The sequence below is a fragment of the Spea bombifrons genome, chromosome 3 (genome assembly GCF_027358695.1).
Source record: "Spea bombifrons isolate aSpeBom1 chromosome 3, aSpeBom1.2.pri, whole genome shotgun sequence".
NCBI classification, from domain to species: Eukaryota; Metazoa; Chordata; class Amphibia; order Anura; family Pelobatidae; genus Spea; species Spea bombifrons.
The window spans coordinates 113,242,683-113,261,078 of record NC_071089.1 but is presented as its reverse complement, the minus strand read 5'-3'; the positions used below and the strand labels follow the sequence as shown (position 1 = coordinate 113,261,078).

Here is an 18,396-nt window from a genome sequence, read left to right as displayed (position 1 = left end):
AACTACTGTCATCCGATGACGAAATAACGCCGAACACCGACATCATTCCATTATCAATGGCCGCAGTGCGCGCTGTATCCCTCCGCGGACCGGACTATGGAGTACTTTATTATTTCTAACTCAATAGCTTTTAATTTTAAAGCGCTTAAAGCACAGCGCAGTGGAGATTACAGTTTGGCTAATGTTTGAAATAGAGATTTTTATAAGGAAAAACACTTTCGAATACTATAGGTTTGTCTCTACTCCTGTATTCCTCCGCCAGCGCCGGACAAGCTGTGTATAGTTACTATAGCAACCGCATTGTAGTTCACACAGGTCTCTCTGGGAGATGTATGATAACAAACGTGGATGTTAGCCAATCAGCGTGCAGGGAGTGCATGTGATTTAGCCAATAGGATTTCTGATGTCTATGAAACCCGCCTTTACTTGGAGGGGACAGGTTTTAGGATATACCCGTGACACCCCAATACCGAGCGGAGCTGGGACAGGTGAGCTGCGGGTAACTCCCGGGGTGATCGCCAATGTATACTCACTCCCACTATACATCGCTGCAGACTAATGCAGACAAACCCTGCAATAAAGTTACTTTTAAACTTTATAAAGTGTTATTAGCAGATTTATTAGAAATGTACATTTAATAATGAGTTTATAACTATAAAACTATATTAGATGTGAATTCTCGTGTATTATTCATTCATTCTTATTTAATTACATTAAGAATGTGAGATGAAGGCATGATGTCAACTGAAGATGAGTATAAGATCTTTAAAAGCATATTGTATGGTTAATTAAATCTAAAAACATTTTTTTCCATGAGGTGTGCATTCTAGAAGAGCCAGTTCTTATCTGCCATTAATATATAAAAAATTAAAATATAAAAAGAAGTTGTCACTGGTATGAATTACAACATGTTTTTCCCCTGAATTTTATTCTCTTATTCAATTCTCATCATTAGGTCTCATGTAACGGGAAACGTTCCATAATTTAATATTTTCTATTATATTTCTAATATATATTATATTTATATTACAATTATTTAATATTGTTCTCCATGTGAAAAAGGAAGTATAATTTTTATATAAATTATATTATATAGGTAAATATTCCTATTGTTTATTTTAAATATATATATATTCCTATAGTTCATTTGAAATATATATATATTCATATTGTTCATTTTAAATATATATATATATTCCTATAAAAAAAATAAGTATAACTTTTTAGGCACATTATGGTTGTTCGTTGTGTGATAATATAATAATGTATGTGCTGTAGATGTTCGACCCTGATAACATAATCTATATTGATTTCTTTTAAAGGTACAATGAACCAAATTCAGAAGTTATTGTATGATTCTTTGATAAAGACCTCGCACGTGGAGGGTGCCGCGCTCATCAAAATAAAGGAGGGTCTCGCGTTTGCCTCCCCACCACATTTTCATGTAAGGAAGGCAGTCACGCTCCATCTTTCTTTTACATATCATCTTAAAAACAGAACAAGGGGCTGAATCGATGAAGAGGGGTATGCAGAGGGGTGATGAGAGCAGGGAGCTATTGGCATAGGGTGGATTTCACACGGGGGATGGGGATAAATATTATGGACCATGGGGAGAGAGGGCAGTGGGGTATGGGCACCAAGGCAGAGGGCGGTATGGGAACTGGGTAAGGGGCAGCAGGAGGGGTATGGCCACTGGGGGGGAGACAGCGGGGGGTATGGGCACTGTCGGAGAGGGTGGAAGAGGGGTATGGGCACTGTTGGAGAGGGTGGAAGAGGGGTATGGGCACTGTTGGAGAGGGTGGAAGAGGGGTATGGGCACTGTTGGAGAGGGTGGAAGAGGGGTATGGGCACTAAGGGAGATTGTGGAAGAGGGTTATGGGCACTGATGGGCACTTATTTTCCTTTTTTTTTTTTTTTAATACATTTCAGATACTTTTGTAAATATTGCAGCTTCTTTGAGAATTTGAATTGTTTTTAATTAATACCAAGCCAATAATTTACCCTAATGCAATTTAGTGAATAAATGAACATATGAAATTAATATTAAGTCATACTGTAGCTGAACTGTAAACGCTAAAGATACTTGAACTGCTAAATGAGGAATTAAATTTAGTTTGTCCCAATTCGTTGGCTCTCTCACAGTCTCACGGATGAGCTTCAGAACGTAGCCCACAAGGCTTTATTGTCAATTTAAACCATGGGTACCCCTACAAGGAATTGTTGATTGTTCGAAATAAGCCAAACAATGACAAAATATTTAGTGTTTTACATTTTTTTTACTTATAAAATTGTTTGTATGGTCCTTAGTTGAAGCCACAAGAAATCCAAGCTATTATAGGTGCCTTCAAGACCCCCCCTGTGATAAGAAGAGAAGGAATTAACTTTCGAGAAAAGACATACAAATGTATCCGTGCAGATAAAAACTCCATATATGCTAAATGTGTAAGTTCCCTATTTATTTTATGTCTTTACATAGGCTTTCTATAATTATAGTTATGTGGGTCAAGTTATGAGACCTCTGAGGTCCTAAAAGCTCACGGGACATCTTGTCTGTGTTGTCCAATACAAGATACCACCTTTGACTAATGACTTCATGTTCTCTTGGGCTAATACAGTAGCCACTCAGGTAGTTGATGGAGTTCATTCACTAGACTGTGAATTGCAAGTGAGCTGAGATGAGTTGAGGTGGAGAGATAGCCTTGCCTAATTTATTGTTAAATCTTAGCAGTCTATCCAACTTAATGATATATTATGCAAAGCAAACCTGATAGAGGATAGTCCTGAGAAACAAAGGCTTTCAAGAATGCTTAGCGTGTTACCCAATAACCTCCTCGAACTTAAGTCTAACCCAACATTCTTTTTTTCCCCAACTCATTCATTCACCTTTCCGTTACAACTGTGATGTAGATGAAGGTAACCCATTTCACTCCGCCGCTTCCATTCTTCTCTTACCCAATTAATCTATGTCTGTGGGGTGTCTGTGGACTTCACACCTAGTGGTGTCTGCTATGTTACTCCGCTTCTGTTGGGAATGAAACTTATATATTTTTGGCGGATTTAATTTTCTGATTTTCATAACATTTGCATCAATTTGTTTTGTGTAGGAGGAGGAAGGTATAGTTGTGGTAAGAACAAAGTCCCATATCCTTTTAGCCATGTACCGTGAAGGCATGTACCCCAGCGTGTGCGTAGAAGCAGCTGAGAAACTTGGTGAGTGTGCGTCTAAATTATCAACATTCTGGGTCATTTCGTTCAACTTCAAGCTACATTTTATTACATTCCGATGGAGTTTGGTTGTAAAATATGAAAGTTACACAGATAAATAATCATTAGATTGGATCCTGTAATGTTTAACTCCCAGGAACTTGGCTTTTAGTCTACGGAGTCTGTAGGTTTCAGTTCATCAGCTTGGAGCGACAGTAGGAGTCCAACGTGATCTTCACCGAAGGACAACGAGAAACGAAGGGGAATTTGCTGGAAACATCACCGTATTTTATTTTTTTCCTAGGTTCTTATTTACGGGAAAAGGAAATGTAAGAATCAAAAACCATCTACAGATGATGATTTGCCAAAAGTGGTACAAAAGAAGCCCTACGTCTGTAACATTCCACCTAAGCAATGCTTTTGGAGACCCTTCCTTAAACAGAAAGAGGCAGGAATAACCTCAGGATTCTTCTACGCCCTTAAATGTGATTTATTTACTGCCAAGTATACTCTGCCCGGTTTATCAGACGCCTGTAAAAATCCTAAAACAGATTGTTTAGAAAAATTGTGATTACAAAAGAAAGTTTGTCGACTAATACAGCATGATCAAATACAAAAAAGTCACATTTTCATACTGATCACTTTGTTTATTTAAAATGTTTTAATAAGAACATATGTAATGTGCTAACGTGGATATGTTTATTTCAGCTACTGGATTCATGTACTTATAAACCATTTAGGACTCACATCCAGCCAGTCTATAATTGAGAGTATCTATATTACGGACCAAAATGTAAGAATTTATATACAAAAAAGTTTGACCTATACGTGACCAATATTTAAGGGAAGGTTTCTTCGTAAGGGGGCCAGTAACTTGAGATGCACTTTTTGAATGTTGACTTTATTCCAACACAGAACCTACATATGATGTACAAGAAAAAAAGTTAAATCGTTCCAGGGGCACAAAGAGATTGGGGTATGACGGTGAGAATGACAGCTGAGAATTGGGGCTGTTGGTTTCCCTAATACGGACTAGACTGTCTGCTATTCTGCCACCAGAGAGATAGTACGTCTGGTCAGGACAGACAAACTATTCAATGCCCAACTGTAGCCAACACTTTAATTAGGATCTTGTAGTTGACGTGTAGTGCCCTTTCAGGCCCTCTTTGGCTTTATTCAGCCTGTCCTACATCTCCCAACCACACTGGTGAAGGTGCCACTAGACCTGGAACTCGAGCTACAGCTTTCTAAAGTTAATCTTCCTATTACTATCTGACACTCTACACTTGGCCCAAAGGGAGCTCTGAAGCCTGACCCTGGTGTGCTCCAACAACTGTGCCACAGCGAGCATAGGTCCTCCATAACCTCCTGCAATAGTGTAGCGTTTAACTTCCAGGAGCCCATCGGAGGTCACCCTGGAGCCAAACAATCTTACGACCAGAGGACTAGCAAGAAGCTCCAAGGCATTGCCCATGCTTTACTTGATAGTGAACGCAAAATCTATCTTGGAGCATACCAAGTCATCAGAGAGGCTCCATGACCAGTAGATGGGCCCAGCTCCAAATTGGCCCACAGCCTCCTCAGGGATGCCTCAGTGATCTTCTTGTGTTATCCATCATATGCTATCACAGATAGTATATGATGGATAACTACCTTGATCAGGCAGTTGAAATCACCAGTTTTCATCTGGTCCTCAGAGTCCATAAAGGTAGCTTTTTCTTCAGGGGGTTATGCAGAGATAATCCTCACCTACCTGATGGCAGGAACATACTTCTGCTCATCTCTGGGCTTATTTGCTAAAATTCAGTTTTTAGGTGACTAAAAAGAGGTTCTCCAATGCAGGTCGATGGTTACTCACCTTGGAAGCACCAACAGTTGTCATTACACAAACTGAGTTACTCAGGGAGCTGTATTGAACTCGGCATAGGCTTTGTGAGTTGCGGTCATTGAGGGTTCACTCAGCGTGGCCTGCGGTTACCTTGAGTTAATTTCATTGAAGGCTTTTAACAAATGTTACCCAAGCGTTATTTTATTGCAGTGAACCGAGCTGCGCATGAAATGACTTCCCTGCAGAGGGCGCTCAGCCCATAGGAAACCGATAATACTTTAAATTTATCTCCTACCAAAATGCATAAAAATAAAAACAGTAGTGATTTAACCACAAAGCGAGTGATTAAAAAAAAAAAAAAAAAGTTACCCAACGTGCCATAAAATTGCAGCTTTTAAGAAGGGGAACCTTTAGAATTGTGACCAACATGTCTGAAAAGTCACCTTGTAAACATTATATAAATATATATATATACACACACACATACTTTAATTATTGTACATTGCATTTTATATTGACATTTGAATATCCAAGTACGAAGTATTTTAAAAGGAAAGTGTCACCCAATAACGAAAGATGTTACATATAAATTGTTATAGGGATCAGAGCACAACCTTATTCTACAAAAATGTCTTTTAGCGACACCTCATACTTTCAAACAGACATATCATGTGTGCCAGCACTGCAATAACATACCTGCCAACAGTCCAGAAGTTGCGGGGACTGTTCCCGTCTAATTGGGGTCTGCCTACGCACAATGGATTACACTGTGCACAGGCAGCATTGCGTTTAAGCTGTGTATGTCTGAGACACTCTTCCTAACAATATACATTAACATACACTCTATAATACCATACATTTACAGCATACACTCACACATACTAACAACATATGCTCCCATACACATGCACGCTCTACCTCCATACAGCAACACACAATCCTGCCAACACCACGCGATAACACACTCTCGGTCTACCACCGTACACTCACTCACTCTAACACCAAACACTTATACACACACACACACACACACTCTTGTTCTACCACCATACACTCACTCACTCTAACACCAAAACACTTATACATACACACTCGTTCTCTACCTCTCCCATGAGTGCAGCTCATATAGATCTCCCCTTCCATTTACCCAACATGGATTTTGTGGCCCCTGCTGGGTGCGCCTCTGAGTTTTGGAATATGACCGCCATGATGAGTCACTACGGTACAATCTTTGTGATCATACGGTAACAAATGGTGCATTACTGTGGGGGTTTTTTATGTGTTAATATAAACACGGATTATGTAATATCTTAATTAACAGATTATTCAAATTTACTGCACTATAAAAAGGGGTGTCGACAGGGCTAAGGTTGGACTGAAGTTTGGTGAAAGTGATAGATTTATGCCTCACTAGGCATAGTTTAGCCATATCCTTCCCTTCCGTGATGTCATCGCCACCAACAAACCCTTCTTCCCAATGTTGGTTCTTCATAATAATGAATTGGGACAGTGAAAAATCACAACTTTACTGCAAACTCACGCTTTAGTGAATAAACCTCAATTTGATCTCTTTGAGATATCATATTGAGGTTATAGTAACACTCAGAGGACAATTTAATACCGCGTCTCCATTTATTTATACTTAGCCGGTTAACCATAGAACTTTATGTAAGAATCTACTCTGATTAAGATTTTTTATTTCAAATACTTTACATTTATTTTGTAAATATAACCAAATACGTACAAACAAAAAAACAATAATACAGAGACAGATGAAGAAAGATTTATACATATGTGCATCACATGACCATTTGGCACAAGAGAGTGGAACAACAGCCATGTCAGATGTAAACTCTTTTCCTCTGTGGCTCTAATCTGATCAGGGATTTATCTAATGAAATAGAAATGTAAATAATAATAAAATGCTGCAGGGATTATCCTAAAAACCTATTGCATTCGCGATCCTCAAAAGGACTGAAAAATAGAAGACCGCATTAAGGTGCTGAGATATTACTGTTCCATATTCTGTGGGACTACAACGCTTCTGTTTATAATGGTCTATATAAAATTAAAACAATTTGGCACAGAGACCACCAAATAAGATTACTGCAGGAGAAAAATATTTCTAAAAACATTCTGTGCTTATAAAACTTTAGGAGATAATAAAGTGACAGGTCTGCTAACTAAGATTGTAAGGTAATCCGCTTTGTACAAATGGAACGGTAGCTTTAAAGACCTACAAAACCCCCTCAGACCCCCAATGTAATTTCACCAAAGGTTGGCGAGCAGAGAAGAGTGGGACCATCCAAGTCATAAAAGTGTATTTGGCCCATCTCACATACTAACTAACTCTGGATTTAGAGACTACAGAGCCCAGTCTGGCTCATTGACATACCTGGAAACCACCCTGGGCTGACCCCCAGACCCTTACCTCTCTGGACATAGCGGAGTTAAGGAGGTTGAGGTACGTCTCAAGAGACTCCAAGAGATGAGAAGAGTCAAACTACATCCCCTACCACCTTGAGATTGAACACACTGACCCAGAGGCCAAGTAATGAATGAGCTCTGATTTCCAAAGCATTCAGACAAGATCCAAAGATTTTCCCCCCAAAAAAAGAGTTTTATAAAAGGAAGAAGTTATCAGTAGTTAAGAGCAAATATAGATCAAATGGTAGTGGATCAAGAAGGTCTTAGTTTTTATATCTACACATGTGGTAAAGTAAGTAATTGCTGGCGGAGCATGTTCATTAGAGGCGACCAAGTTTTAATTGGATTGATTCAAAACCCCAAAAACGTTCTACTTAAACTTTTTAAGGAAAGTATCAACTTTCAGCTGTAAAGTTGAATCCTGAGTTTTGTTGAGTTGTTGTTTTTCCAAGAGCATCTGTTGCTTCTGCCTCTCAGTTTCCCTCTTGGAAATGTTCTCCAGACGAGCGATTCCACCCAACTCCTTGTAGGTCATTGACTCCATCTGAGGTTTCCTCTGCACGGTAGATGTTGCCCGTGGTTTTCTCACAGAGGTTCCTGGAGCTTTTAATGTAGAATTTATGGGTTTTATTTTTTGGACGTCCATAACTGGAAATGTTCTCGCAACTCTTGTCTCGCCTTCTCCATTTTTACCGTTGACACCGAAACCGGTCACGTTGACAAGGTTTGGAGAAGAAACAAAAGATGGCCATTTTGAATATACGTACACACCACCCTCCAGCTCCGTGCTTCGAGGTAGTTTACCCCTTGCAGTCTCAGTGGAGCGTCTGTCTTTTTTAAGCGTTTGGATTTGCTCCATGACGTGTTCCACGGTGGAACGTGGTCTAACAGCCCTTTGAATAAGAAGGTCCTGCCGTTTCCGCATTACTTGATCCACGGTCTGCCTCCACCTTAGGAGGTCCGCATGATGCTGGTAATGCATGCTGTCCAGTTTGACACACAGACACTCTTCCTCCCGCTTGTTCTGAACGTAAGCATTGGTTATCACCGGAGCGGACTTGGGCCTGTGCTTTATTGGTGGATCCATCGATGCAAGATGAACGCGATACTGTTTAGAATGAAAAGGAATCATTAGGGAGTCACATGGAATCAGAATTAATAGAGTTTCTACAATTCTAATAAATTCGTTACGGTGAGGTTATATTTTATGCATTTCTCATTAATAACCGGTAGATCCCGTTATCAAAAGACAGTTAAGTCCCGTAATGATTAAAGAACCATGACGAGGCTGGAGTTCTGACCTAAGCAAGTATTAGAGATGCCACCTTGTGTTCTTAAAACAATAGGCACAGAGTATCTGAATAGTGCAGCCCAAAAAAACAGAATCTAGTTTATATGGGCATAGCCCTCAATATTATTCCAGTGAAGAGAACGAAATGACTACAGAATAAAGTCAATTTCAGGGCATTGCATGTCATGAGAAAAATCACGTCTTTAAATTAACCCTAACTTATGTGCGCCTACCCGGCCACTGTCACTTACATGGGCTGCATGTGTTAACCACGTGTATATATATGACTACATACATATGACTCATCTACTACAGGGGTGTCTTTACTAAAATTATTTCGTTTCTGGGTTTTTTTTGCACATATAGGTAAATAAAGTCCATTCTTCCATAGACTTTCATTAGTCTGATTGGGTGATTGAGACCGAGTTATTCTATTGTTTCCCACAGGCAGAAAGTTAAAGAGTCAGAGTGTTTATCTAGTAGATTGGGATAAGATAACTGAGCGAGAACTCATACAAAACGGATAATATGCAGCTGTCAGCATTATACCGGTAATTTGTCTTTTTTAAACATCTGATACTAGCGATAAAATAACAATCATCTACCAGAATCTATTGTTCATAAAGACTAACTTAAAAGAGAGATGATCATCATTATCACATACATGTGATATGTAAAGTTTTCCAAATTCCCATCATGCCTGGTCTGGGACATAAGGGTAAGTGTGTGTGTGCGCACAATGCATCATACAAGATTATTATTATTCCACCAAATGTCTGCTTAATGCCTTTTTTGGTTTAATTGGACGCTTTATTACAAACAGGATATTTTTTGCCAATACCAGAACCTAGATTAATTAGTCTCTAAATAGAGGGGTAGAAAACACCCAGTAATATTTACATTTATTAATTTAAGAAGATACATTGATAAAGAATAACATATTATGTTAGCAGAGCAATAATTATATGGCACATTTGGGGAAGAAGAAAAAAAGTAAAAATTTTGTTTGATCAGATTCAAATCTCCCATTTTTCATGTAAGGAATCTTTAGTGAAAGGCGATACCTTTTATTGGGCAAATAGATTGTAAGCTCATTGGGCAGGGCCCTCCTAACCTCTCGTTTCAAGTCAAATTGTTATGTTATATACTAGTTGCGTCCAGTTTACCCATTAAACAGCGCTGCGGAATATGATGGCGCTATATAAAACAATAAATATTAATAATAAACATATAGGGAACCTCGGAGGTAATATGGAACTTTGTGGTCCATATAGTCTTATATGTTAGTATGACCTGTGATAGATGGTAGTGCTTAATAATCATTTTATTTAAATAAAATAAAAATAAAAAAATCACAATTCTTAAAAAGTTCATATAATAATTACCTTATGGAAAGAAAAATCCTTACGTCTATGCCGATTTATCCTATATTTCGCCTTCGCACATATAATATAGGATATATGAAATCAGCGCGGATACGGCGAGCGCCTCTCGCTAAATCCCAGGACTGTTTACCCTTCGATCCGTATCTCCCTGCTAGCTGAAAGCTCAATAGAACTGATCATGTTTTGTTTGCCGGAGCTAATCCTGGTCACCTCTTCTTTAACATGTGGGAGGTCTGAGATGATTAACCCGTTAAGTTCTAGCTCACATTACCGATTAACCTGTTATGTTCTTGCTCACATTACATACTGGCTGTGAAAGACTGGAAATGCTTCTCTGCACCTGGAAATCGGTGGATATTAGGAGAAATTACACAATTTGTAGTCCACACGGAAACCGATAAATGCTTCCTTAAAGGAAAACCTCAAATAAATACAAAAGAAGCAGACTTATACACAAAATAAAATATATACATATATATTGAAATTGCTAAGCGACATGGTGTATTTTAGGAGCAGGTACTGATCCATTCAGATAAAACATTTATAGATATCTACAGCATGTTAAAAAAAAAAAAAAAACTGTTTTGGTGTCACATGACCAGGGCCGGCCCTACAATGGAGCCGACTGGGGCAATTGCCCCAGGCGGCACTTTAGAAGGGGCGGCACTTTGCCGCCCCAAGCGTTTTTTTTTTGAAGCGGAGGAGAGAGAGAGGGGCGCTGAGTGGTTATTGCTTACCCGCTCGGCGCCCCTCTCTCTCTCCTCTGCGGCGAGTCTCCCTGTTCGGTCTCGGTGCTGGCTTGTAATGCTGAGCGCCGGAAGTGACTTCAAATTTCCGGCGCTCAGCATTACAAGTCGGCACCGTGGCAGAGCAGGAAGACTCGCCGCAGGACTGTTTAAAGGTAAGTACCTGGGGGGGGGTAGATAATGGCGTCGGGGGGGGGGCGGCATTTTAAACTTCGCCCCAGGCGGCATTAAGTCTTGGGCCGGCATGACAAATATTTTATTTGTTATATTTATTTTTTTAATTAGCACCAACAATTTCCACAGCGCTTCTTACAGTCCATTCATTCAAAGGGTCTGACAGAACTAGCATTGGCAGATTAAGTCAAACCGTTAGGTAACGAGGGCTTGGCTCACAAGCTTACAATCTACAGAGCAAGGCAAAATTTGATATATAAATTTTTTATATTTTAATATATATATACACACATCAAAGATTTTTTTTTCTGGGAAAGGGTTTGAAATTTTATAAGAAATAACATTTTAAGTTTTGCATGGTAGATGGAATAGCACCTTTAAACTTTTAAGCATGCATGCGCAAGAACAATCCCACCCCATGTCCATTTAAGTAAAATTTGTTTTCGGAGTGCTTCCAATATACAGGAACGAGCGTGTAAAGCGAGAGGTGAGTGCTAGTTCATATTGTGTGGTTAACTTCCTGAATACAGAACGTGATGATCTAACGTACCCGCATGCGGAATAACAAACGAAACATACCAGGTGATTAATAGCCCTACGTGTGATAACACCCTCGTTATCGGCAGGGAACAATGTGCGACTGCTGACGGGGAGCTGTGGGTATTTATTGACTGCGGTGGGGTAACCGCAACCTGATCTACAAAACGATGCGTAGGATGTATAATGGCTCCACCACTGATGTGTGATGGCCGAATGGAACTAGCATTTACATGTAATTGGCATGCATAGCGGCCAAACATACCAAGCCAGTCCTGACAAAGGTCCAGCAGTCCACTTATCTGGATTGCTGGTAATACTGGATGCATGATGCCGGACTTTGGCAGTGCACATCCATGAAAGCAGCAAAAATGGTGTGTTCTATGGGCAAAACACCCTATGACATCATATCATGTGTCAGTGATGACATTCAAGTATTGTGTGTAAGGTTACGGGCCCACAGGTGTTCCAGAAAAGAGAGTTCAAATGCGTGCATTTGTAATTATCTGATTTCTGTATATATATATATATATATATATACTACCATTCATCATCTTGCAGACCTGCCGGTGGCGGAGGTTGTTTCTGCTCGCATCGCCGCTGCCGGTGAACGACCGCGCGAACAATCTTCCTTGCCGGTACTTCCCACGGTGGAAGTGCCGGCACCGGAAGTTGAACAGGTGTTATGTGTAGATGTCCCCTGCCGGCCCCGCAAGACCCCGTGGAGTCTGCACCAGTAAGTCTGGTGGGGGGGGGCATCTTGGGGACAGAGTGGCAGCATATCTCGGGGGGGTAGAGAGGCAGCATATCTCGCGGGGGGTACATCTTCAGCATATCTCGGGGGGGCAGAAACTTTTTTCATTAAAAAAGCGCCTAACTTTTAGGGCGCGGCCTATATTCGGGTGCAGCCTATATCCGAGCCAATACGGTAATTACATAAGGGTTTTCTAACCATCAATTAGCCTTTTAATCTTGGATCAGCGAACACAACATGCCATTGGAATACAGGAGTGATGGGAGTGATAAAGGAGTGATGGGAGTGATAAAGGGCCTCTGTACACCTATGAAGATATTCCATTAAAAATCAGCTACACTAGTCATTTACAACATTAACCCCGTCTGTGCTGGATTTCTGATTCACTTCATGTTATTTTAACTTGCATTTCTAAACCCTAAATCTAGACCATAAATCTTTGAACTGTAGTGTACATTTTTGTATTCCATACAAGTGTTGATGGCAAAAGTTCACAAGAAGATGGAGATTCTAAGCCAGGAAATAGTAAAATATACTATAAAATATAGTATAAGACTGTGAAGGTTATAGTAAATACTAAATAGACATAAGATGCATGTTAGGTAATCACAGGAATACGTGCAGGTACATCAGACAAGCTGTCATTTATAGGACATGCAGAAAGGATAAGGAATCCGTCCTCTCCAAGCCGGACAGTAACTGACCCCAGAAACATCCCGCTCCTGGAACATGGGTGACCTCAGATTTAATGATGACCGAGGGGTCAAGGTTTCCGCTGTCTCTTTAAAGCGGACATGTTTGTTGAACAAGGAAATAAATCAATAAAGGGGTTAAGACAACTGAGCCAGTTTGCGGGTGACTTTGTTGCCTGGTTTCCTTGGCATTGCCCCCTTTGGTCTCAAAGCCTTTATTTGTTCACTTGGATAAACTCCAATGAGCTCCAGGGGATCTCTATTCCAACCGAGATGAAACAAGATCCCAGCTTCTAAGGTTCCTTTGTGATATCTGAAAGGCGAATGGAACACAAGCGTACGTCGGTTTTATCTCGCGTGACGTGCCTAGTTTGATGTATGATATTCAGGTGGCTTTCTAGAAGATCTTACGGTCAACAGGTTCCTTTTAAACCCAGTAGAGACCCCCACATTGTGTATATTCCTACTCATCTTCCTCCTTATTCTACAATATCCTCATAAACCTCAGTTCCTCACCTAACCCATCAGCACAGCTACCTGTATATTGTTGGAGGTGTTCATGCTGCCCTACTTATTCCTTCACATTGAGTATTGGTTAATGTCATGAAAGCAACCGGGGTCGGGGTCCTGGATGGGCCTGAGGGCCAGACTCCTCTCTACAGACTATAGGCCCTGGCCTTGGAAGGGGTTCTGTTTTTGAGGAGGTGGGTACTGGGGGTCCATTTGGACTACTTCTTTTTCCGGGGCATGGGGGCTTCCGTGACAGTTACATGCAAGCCTGGACTGGCCATCTGGCAAAGCAAGTCACATCCCTTTACTGAAGCTCGTGTGGCCAATCTGTTTTTTTAGTGTGCGGCCACTGGCTGGATAAATGTGACCGGGTGCGAGAGTGTATCAGCCACTGGCCTTAAAGTGCCAGTCCAAGACTGTAACTCAAAGAAACCGTGATGGTGCCCCACCTGTGTCGTGTTGTAGGGAAACATCTAGGTCGCCTGTATGGTGGGTCGGCCCTTTGGTGGGTGAGCCATTGCATCTCGCTGCTTTTGTTGGGTCTACAGATATGCACATGCTGAAGAAGAGTAACCTCAACATTCCATACATACCTATTATCTAACCCTGATACACATCGAAGCGGCAAAGAGCGCCACATCTGAACAATTCAACCGCCACGTTATTTTCTTTGGTCAATCTAGAATTAGGCTACAGAGAGACCGGAGCTTCCTGAGGCACAGAACTTGCTGCCCCCTCACCCTTGGATGGCACAGAACTTGCTGCCCCCTCACCCTTGGATGGCACAGAACTTGCTGCCCCCTCACCCTTGGATGGCAGTGTCTTTGGCTACCATTAAATGGTGAGCCACAGCTCTCTCTCTCCAGTAATTTCAGGTGCCCATGGCTATCTTATTTACACTTGAAGTGCTGTCTGGAAGGATTAAGGCGACTTTCCTAACATTACCCTTGGATTTGGTTTGATCTCTCCTTGGCACTTGTAATAACGTTATGTCCAGCTTTCCCACAGTGTTTCACATGCCACGGTTACACGCAAACCAATGTTCTTATTTCCACTGGGCATGCGGTTAAATTCCACCGGATGTTGATCTGTACCTGTGGCCTTCACGTTTACGCATGTCCATGTCAGAAGCTTCTACTAAACAAATACCTGTAGGAAAAGACCTCGCGCTCCCTTCATTTTGGGCCGGTCAGAGGGAGATCCACGATATCCCCAACCAGCCCTGCTCCTCTAGCCGCGGAAGCCCCATGATTAAGGCTCCCACGGTGGCTGCATTGGCGGCCTGGTCATTGAAATTCCATTTCCCAAAGATATTTGGAATATTAGTGTTAATTGGAGGAATTAAATACTAGATTCACTGGAACACCTTCTCCTCACCGTAATGATATAAACTATTCATTGTTCACTACAAACCTTAGAGCCCTCATGTGTATTTTTCAAACATACAGAAGATCTGATAAATGCCGTAAATGATTGCCTGCCTTTCCCGATAATCAAGAATGTTAGCTAGCCTCTGCCAAGTCATTTGGGGCATGCCTATTCTCTGTTTTAACTTGCAGCGAACAATGGCCCATGCGCGGCAGCAGCAAAGACTTTAGAGCATCCCCGCAGTGTATTTCCAATAAGCCTTCCCGGTTACAACAGAAAAGGGCAGCAAAGTCAACGGCGTTAGTTCACTAAGGGGAGGGTTGTGTTTCGGCAACTTGGCCACACTATACATTATGAAGGGCTAGCCCAAGTGAGCTTCTGCTGCTCAAAGAGCTTGGCCAGCCCTGTATAATGTATAAGTTCCATCAGTGAGAACAATACACATCTTGTTACACATTGATTTATACATTATACAGGCCAGTATTTATTGAATGAACACGACTAGATAATTTAGCGATAATAAGAAGTTATTATTACAAAATATCAGACTGTCACCTAATGTGCATGGTTTTGTGCTGTATGTATACTAGAGTGTGGTATTGTGACATCATAAGTGGTGCACTCGTGTCATCCCGTAGCTTCCTATGTCATTTGGAGTCATTTAATTTCATATACAGCTATATACAGATTTTTTATATTGTTTTTTTTTTTTATTGTCCTCATCATCAGGATGTTGTCCTCCATACATCAAGGCAGCAAACAGACTAAATCTCAAATCTCTTGGATTAGAGTTCAACAAATGAAATCCATTGTGTGCCAGAGAACTTGAAGGGTTAAAATGATGTATGCTCTCAGTGGGTAACGGTGTATGAAGGCTGCTGCTGCTGCAGAACCTCTTTACAGCAGAATGTTAGATGTGTTCATTTGACGCAGATGAAGCCACAACTTCCCTGTCACTTGTCGAAGCTAGTGCCTTTTTTGCCCCAAATCCCCCTGTCCTCCTCCGTTAATGCCCCACTCTTGTAGGGGTACAGAATGTTTGCTGGGTATGAGGGTCTCACAGGATTCTACAGGTTCTCTGGCAAGATGTCATCGCCTCTTCCACTTTTGGTTGGCGTCCCCCAAGGATCAGTCCTTGGCCCTCTGTTGTTCTCTCTTCATACTTCATCTCTTAGCAAACGAATCAACTCATTTGGCCTCCAGTATCATCTATATGCAGATGATACCCAAATCTACCTGTCCCTCGCCACATCCTGCCGCTTGCACCTAAAAAAAAAACATCTTTCACATCCGCCCATTCCTCACCCAAAAATCCACAATATCTCTGGTTCATTCATTTATCCTTTCCCGTATTGACTACTGCAACATTCTTCTAGTTGACATTCCACTGTCTCTCTTCTGCAATCCCTTTCTAACCGGCCCAACATTAGGGAGAGCAAGGTCTGTCACTCCTGACCTCTGCTTCCGTGCTCCCTAATCACTACTCGCCGGCAGTTGATGCAGAGCGCCGGGATATGATGTCATACCCCCCACACAGTGATGAAAGCAGTGCTCCGCTCCACAGTTTACCTCCAGCAGGTGAGGAGTCCAGTCCCGGTGTTCTGGATCTCCCAGGTGAGTCAGCACCTGTTGGCAATGAGCAGCAGGAGGCCGCTATGAAGTTCCCTGTGAGGGAGTGACGGGGAGGAAGAATCCGAGCAGGGTGTGAGACTGTATTTATCTCTGAGTGTTGGCAGGAATATTTCACGAGAAGAAAACGTCTCTGCTACATGTTGTTTTTACTGTTGGCAACGGGTGAGCCGTCCTTTTCTCTGCCAGACATTTTAATAAAAAGGGCTATAATTTCTCAAAGGTACAACCTTGTGTGGTGTTTTAAACCCTAAGGCTGTGTGGCTCTATGATCCCAGCTCACATAGTGTAAAGGCACTGTGTGTATGTATGTGTATATAATGTGTGTGTATGTATGTGTATGTGTATATAATGTATGTGTGTGTATATAATGTGTGTGTGTGTATATAATGTGTGTGTATATAATGTGTGTGTGTGTATATAATGTATGTGTGTGTATATAATGTGTGTGTATATAATGTGTGTGTGTATATAATGTGTGTGTGTGTATATAATGTGTATGTGTATATAATGTGTATGTGTATATAATGTGTGTGTGTATATAATGTATGTGTGTATATAATGTATGTGTGTGTATATAAGGGTCCTTTATGGGGTTTTTTTTTTCCCTTTTTCAACTAAAAATTAAAAAAAAAATCTCTGCTGCTGTGGACTGATGTTCCAGTGATGCTCAGTCGGTACCACGGTGGACACCTGGTTGGCTGGGAATTGTAGTTCACTTCCTTTTCCTGTCTACAAGATTTCACTCGTTCTGCCCCCATATCTCTGGAATCTACTTCCACCGAACCTTCAGCTTTCACCCTCCCTCCCGACATTCAATAACATCCCAAAAACCACTTCTTCAGAGGAGCCGCACCATAACGTCCCTGTCACTGATACACCCCACACTACCCCTTACCTTTCTCTGCTCCTTCTGTCTGTCCTCACCCCATTCCCTCTAGATTGTAAGCTTGTGAGCCGAGCCTCTCCGCCTAATGGATCGGTTTGCCTCAGTCTGTCACAAGATTGTGACTCGTTCTGCCTCAGTCTGCTATATAAATAAAAGATAATATAGAACATTATATATTAATATATTACCTGCATTAGATGGGGGAACCGGAGAGTATTCTGTTGTGAGGACCGTTCATGCGCTGAATGCGCTCCCACTGATTTCAATGAGATCACCTTCCTGCAACTGATTGGCTGCAACCTTACTCAGTGACATTAAACTGTCCCTTTATTGATATCTGGGGATTCCAAACTGGTCAATCACAGCTGAAATCCCTGCTTGAATACAGGTGTCAATTAAAAACAGCTTTACCTCCGCCCAAGTCCATGCAGTTCATAAGTCACTTTAGAAAATGTTGGGTATTAAAGGGAGGGTTTCATGTAGAAAGGGGTGAGGAATTTTGAGGAATAAATCCCTCTGAAGATGAATTTAAATAAAATGCAAACATAAAACACACAGAAACTGCAATTCCCAGGAGGAAGCTTAAAACATGAATTCCAAATAGGATCTGCAGTCCCATTAACCCTTTCATTCAAATAACAGCCTCAAATGACCTCTCTAATGCAAGTGGGCGTGTCTACACACTGGTGTGTGTGTGTATATGAATGAGACGGCAGCTTTTGGGCTGGAGCAAACCATTCTCGATAAATCTGGAGGGGTGAACTACACATTAGTTTAGTTTTTTTTAATCCTTTTAGAATGGATAAACTGCGCTATTAATTTACATGCAGGTGCATTAATACGAGGGGTCACCCCGGTGTTGTGTATGAATCGGTTTATTTACGGATATCGGATTTGCTTGTTGCAGGATGGGATATTCTGGTAGTTGTAGTGTAGCTGCCGGAGTCCTCCCTTCTGTCAGT

At 41.3% G+C, this 18,396-nt stretch overlaps 1 protein-coding gene across 1 annotated transcript; it reads left to right on the top strand.

Annotated features, from left to right (window-relative positions):
• Positions 1 to 425: 425 nt before the first annotated feature.
• PFN4 (profilin family member 4) lies at positions 426 to 3,832 on the top strand. The gene is made up of 5 exons (XM_053460190.1): positions 426 to 488; positions 1,323 to 1,444; positions 2,308 to 2,442; positions 3,105 to 3,210; positions 3,509 to 3,832. The coding sequence occupies exons 2-5, from the start codon at positions 1,328 to 1,330 to the stop codon at positions 3,535 to 3,537; spliced, it is 387 nt and encodes a 128-aa protein (XP_053316165.1). The 5' UTR covers positions 426 to 488; positions 1,323 to 1,327; the 3' UTR covers positions 3,538 to 3,832.
• Positions 3,833 to 18,396: the final 14,564 nt, after the last annotated feature.

Coding starts and splice junctions, on each gene's coding strand:
- PFN4 (XM_053460190.1), top strand. CDS start 1,328: ATGAACCAAATTCAGAAGTTATTGTATGATTCTTTGATAAAGACCTCG. Junction 1,445..2,307: donor CCTCCCCACCACATTTTCAT/GTAAGGAAGGCA, acceptor TATGGTCCTTAG/TTGAAGCCACAAGAAATCCA. Junction 2,443..3,104: donor ACTCCATATATGCTAAATGT/GTAAGTTCCCTA, acceptor TGTTTTGTGTAG/GAGGAGGAAGGTATAGTTGT.